A 4,666-nucleotide genomic window follows, 5' to 3' on the forward strand; every position below is an offset into this window, starting at 1 on the left:
GGGACTGGGGACAATAGGGGGGGGTCGGTGACGACGCAGGGGGGTCGGTGACGACGCGGGGGGGGTCGGTGACGACGCGGGGGGGGTCACTGCTGCTTGGAGCGGGGCCAGAGGCGCCCGGCCAGGGCCCCCAGGAAGAGCCCCGGCGGCTTCTGCCCTGCGCCAGCTCCGCCAGGCGCTGCTGCTCCTCCTGCGACGAGACAAAAAAAAAAAAAGCGAAAAAATCAAAAAAACCCCGCGCCCGCGGGGCCCCCCGAGAGACCCCCAGACCTCGGGCGCGGTGCCCCCCCCGACCCCAAAAACGTCCCCCCCCCCCCGTCCCCGAAAACCTCCTCGAGCTGCGAGCGGCGGCGCTTGAAGGCGGCCAGCGGGTCGTCCTCCAGCGCGTAGTTCTCCAGCACCGTGCGCACGTCCCTCCACGCCGCTCAGGGCGATGGCTTACGGGGAGGGGTGGGGGTAAAAAGGACGGGGTGAGGAGGCGAGGGACGGGGGTTTTTTTGGGGCGGTTCGGGGCTTTTCGCTCACTTTTGAGGAAGGCGGCGAGGTCGTAGAGGGCGCGGTCGTCGGAGCTGCCCGTCCCAGCGGCGCAGCGCCAGCCCGTTGTAGGGCTGCAGGCAGAAGGCTTCCTTGCGGCAGTCCACCACCACCACCTTGGCGGGGTCTCTGTTGAGGGCACGAGATGTCCTGGGGGGGGGACAAGGGACGGCGAGGGGCTGGCAGGGAGGCCGGGGGGGGCGCCCCCAAAGCGTCGCCGCGTGTCCCCCCCCCCCCCCCCAAAACCCACCTTGACGTGGCGCCCGTCCATGTAGCGCGTGGCGTCGCGGAAGAGGCGGTAGGAGACGAAGCCGTGCGGGTCGATGCTGTCGATGAGGGGGAAGGCGGTCTGGGAGGGAGCGAAAAAACAGGGTTTTTTAGGGTCGTTTCGCCCCCCTTTTTTTTTTTTTAAAGGGGGGGGGCGCCGCCGTGGCCCCCACCCCGCGGGGGGGGCGCTGACCATGCCCGTTTCGGAGGTGAAGACGACGATCTCGTAGAGGGGCGCCAGCTGCTGCAGGAGGCTCTCGATGCCCGGGCGCTTCTTGAAGCGCCAGCCGGTGACGAGCTTTTCGGGGGGGGGACACAAAAATGTCACCTGGGGGGGGAGGTGGCAGCGAGGGGGGGGACACACACGGGGACGGGGGGGCAACCCACCGACCACTCGGGGTGCAGCAGGACGTCGGTGAGCTCGATGACGAGGGTGTAGGGGGGCTGGTAGTAGGGCTCGCGCAGGGGGGTCCGGCAGCAGCTTGGGGCTGGTGGGCTCGATGATCATCTGAGGGGGGGGGATTTAAGGGTGAGACCCCCCCCGAAATAAAGGGGGGGGAGCCCCCCCAACTTGGGGAGAGACCCCCCTGAAATTAACGGGACGGGGACCCCCTCCAACTGGGGAGAGAGCCCCTCAAATGGGGGGGGGAGCCCCTCAAATTGGGGATGGGGGCACCCCTCGAACTGGGGGGGCTCAGATTATTAGGGGGAGAGGGGGGCACAAATTATCGGGGGGGGGGGGGCAAATTATCCAGGGGATCCCTCTAATTATTTGGGGGGGAACAAGGGGAGCCCCTAATTACTGAGGGGGGGGAACGGGACCCCAAAAGCGACACGTAACGCCCCAAAATGAGGTCAAAGCCTCTCAAAAGGGGACCCCAAAACGGGGACAAATCTCACGGGGGGGGGGGGGTGGCTCTCGGGGTGCCCCCCCCTCATTCCTGCAGGAGACAAGCAGCCCCAAAACGAGGCAAAACCCGAAGAAATTGGGCAAAAAATCCCCCCCCAAACCTGTCTGTAGTCCTTGAAGTATTTGTAGGTCCGGCGCAGCTGCTGGATGCCCACAGGGGTCTGCGGGGAAAAAGGGGGGGGGGGGGGCGAGAGCCATTTGGGGGCCCCTGTGCCCCCCCCCAGTGACGCCCCCCCCCCCGTTTAAATTCCTTTTCTACATGTGAAAAACCCCAAAAGCGCCAAAATTCCCTCGGGGGTGTTAAAAAACCTTATAAAAGGGCGCGAGGGAGGTGACAAATGGCCCCGAGGACGCGTCCGTCCCCTTCCCCCCCCCCCCCCAAGGGGGGGGTCACTCACCACCGTCGAACTCGTCGGGGACCTGCAAAAAATAAAGGGGGGGGGGGCAAAAAGTATTACGGGGTGGGGGGGACCCCATAAAAAGGGGGGGGACCTCATAAAAGGGGGGAGACCCCATAAAAAGGGGGCGACCCCATAAAAAGGGGTTGGGGACAGCGGGAAGGGGGGGGGACAGCGGGAAGGGGGGGGGGCACCGGGGACAATTTGCAGCTAGGTGAGGTGGTTTTTTTTTGGGGGGGGGGCTTCCTGAAAGCCCCTTGATGTCCCCGGTGGGGGGGCCATTGTCACCTCCGCCCCCCTGGGGACATCAAAACCCCGCTGCCGGCCCCGAATAATAATAAAAAAAGGGTTTTTTTGGGGGAAAAAAAAAGAAGAAAAAAGCTGCCGGGAGGAGGGGGGGCACCTCTGGGGGGGGGGGGGGCACAAAGCCCCATGGGTCTGTCCCCCCCCCCCCCCACCCGCACCGTGGGGCGCGGTCCCCGAAATGGGGTGAAAAGAGCAAGAAAAGGGTGCGGGGCTGCTGAGGGGAGGGGGGGGCGGGGGGGGGGACAGAGGGGACCTGGGGGGGGGGCAGACAAAGGGACGGGGGGGGGGACAGAGGGGACCCGGGGGGGGTCAGAAGGGACCTGGGGGGGGGGGGAACCGGGAGGGGGGGGGTCACAGGGATTGGGGTGGGGGGGGGTCAGAGGAGTCCTGGGGGGGGGGACAAGGGACCGGGGGGGGTCAGAGGGACCCGGGGGGGGGAATCAGGAGGGGGGGGGCAAGGGGGGGACAGGGGGGGGGACAGAGGGGGACCCCGGGGGCGGGGGTCACAGGGGACCGGGGGGGGGCACCGGGGGGGGGGGTGGGGGGCTCACCTTGGCCCCCGTGCTCGTCCACGGCGTTGCTGCCTGCGGGGAGGGAAAAGGGGGCGTGAGGTGGGGGGGGGGGGGGGGGCGCACGGCCCCGGTACCGGTTAATGGGGGGAGGGGGGGGTCCCGGGGGGGTCTCACCGAAGACGTAGACGATGGCCACGCCGGTGCCGGCGCCCAGCAGCCCCCCCAGGCGCAGGGCCAGGCGCCGAGCCCCCGCCAGGCGCTGCCGCCGCCGCCGCTCCTCCTCCTCCTCCTCCTCCTGCCGGTGCCGCCGCTCCTCGTCCGACCGGGAACCGGGCGGGGGGGGCCCCGCTGCTGCCTGGAAAAAAGGGGGGGGGACCAAAACGGTGAGCGATGGGGGGGCGGGAACCGGGAGACCCCCCCCCGGTGAACCGGGACACAACCCCCCCCCCCTCCTCCGGTTACCGGGACCCCTCTCCGGTAAACCGGGAGGCCCCCCGCCTGTAACCGGGACCCCCCCCCCCCCGGTTACCGGGAGCCCTCCCCTCCGGTAACCGGAGATGGGAACCGGGACACCCCCCCCCTCCGGTTACCGGGACACCCCCCCCTCCGGTTACCGGGAGCCCCCCCCCCCGGTTAAACGGGAACCGGGAGTTCCCCGGTAAACCCGGCCCCCCCCCCCTCCAGTAACCTAGGCCCGCCCCCCCCCGGTAACCGGAGATGGGAACCGCCCCCCCCCCACTCCGGTAACCCCCTCCCCCTCCCCTCCGGTAAACCGGGAGCCCCCCCCCCCCCCCGGTAACCGGGAGCCCCCCCGCAGGCCCCGACCTGGTGCAGCCGCAGCCGCTCCTGCAGCACCTCGGCGGTGCCGGTCCCGGTCCCGGTGCCGGTGCCGGTGCCGGCCCCGGAGGCGGCCCTGAGGGCCCCGGCCCGGCCCAGCGCGGCCCGGCCCCGGCGGGCCCCGAGGGCGGCGCGGGCCCCGCACGCCGCCACCGCCCGCCCGGCCGCCGCCATCTTCCCGCAGGCCGAGGGGCACCGCGCAGGCGCGGCCCCGCCTTCGAGCGCCGCCCGTCACCGCCAGTGGCCAATGGGGGAGGAGGGCGAGGCGGGAGGACCAATGGGGAGAAGGGGGCGTGGAGGAGGGCGGGGGGTGGGCGGAGAGCCCGGCGGACGCGCGGTCCTAGCGCCCGGCGCTCGGTCCCAGTACCCCCCCCACGGTCCCAGTACCCCCCCCACTCCGCCCCAGTAACCCCACCCCCGGTCCCAGTACGGCCCCCTCGATCCCAGTACCGCCCCTCCCGGTCCTAATACCGCCCCCCCGGTCCCAGTACCCCCCGCCCCGGTCCCAGTATCCCCTCCATCCCAGTACCGGTACCCCCGTCCCAGTATCCCCTCGGTCCCAGTATCATCCCCCCCCCCCAGTCCCAGTATCCCAGTGGGGCTGATGAGGACATGGAGCAGCAGGGACCCCAAAACCCATGATATGGGGTCAATGGGGACAAGGGGCTGATGGGGACATGGGGCACATGGGGACGTGGAGCAGCAGGGACCCCAAAACTTGAGATATGGGGTTAATGGGGACATGGGGCTGATGGGGCTGGTGGGGACATGGGGCAACAGGGACCCCAAAACCCGTGATATGGGGCCAATGGGGACATGCGGCTTATAGGGACATGGGACTCATTGGGACGTGGAGTAACAGGGACCCCAAAACCCATGATGTGGGGGTCCTGGGGACATGG

At 69.5% G+C, this 4,666-nt stretch overlaps 1 protein-coding gene across 1 annotated transcript; it reads right to left on the minus strand.

Moving 5' to 3' along the window:
- Positions 1-6: 6 nt before the first annotated feature.
- Positions 7-4,075, minus strand: TIMM50 (translocase of inner mitochondrial membrane 50). Its single transcript, XM_080608484.1, is given in 16 exon segments — positions 7-154; positions 157-190; positions 330-413; positions 415-437; positions 526-574; positions 576-671; positions 673-684; positions 785-883; positions 995-1,099; positions 1,189-1,269; positions 1,271-1,309; positions 1,813-1,945; positions 2,110-2,131; positions 2,967-2,999; positions 3,102-3,282; positions 3,753-4,075. Coding segments are annotated over 16 exon segments (1,245 nt in total). The 5' UTR covers positions 3,939-4,075; the 3' UTR covers positions 7-86.
- Between the last annotated feature and the right edge of the window lie 591 nt (positions 4,076-4,666).

Source organism: Anser brachyrhynchus, assembly GCF_964034855.1.
Source record: "Anser brachyrhynchus genome assembly, contig: SCAFFOLD_472, whole genome shotgun sequence".
Taxonomy (NCBI): domain Eukaryota; kingdom Metazoa; phylum Chordata; class Aves; order Anseriformes; family Anatidae; genus Anser; species Anser brachyrhynchus.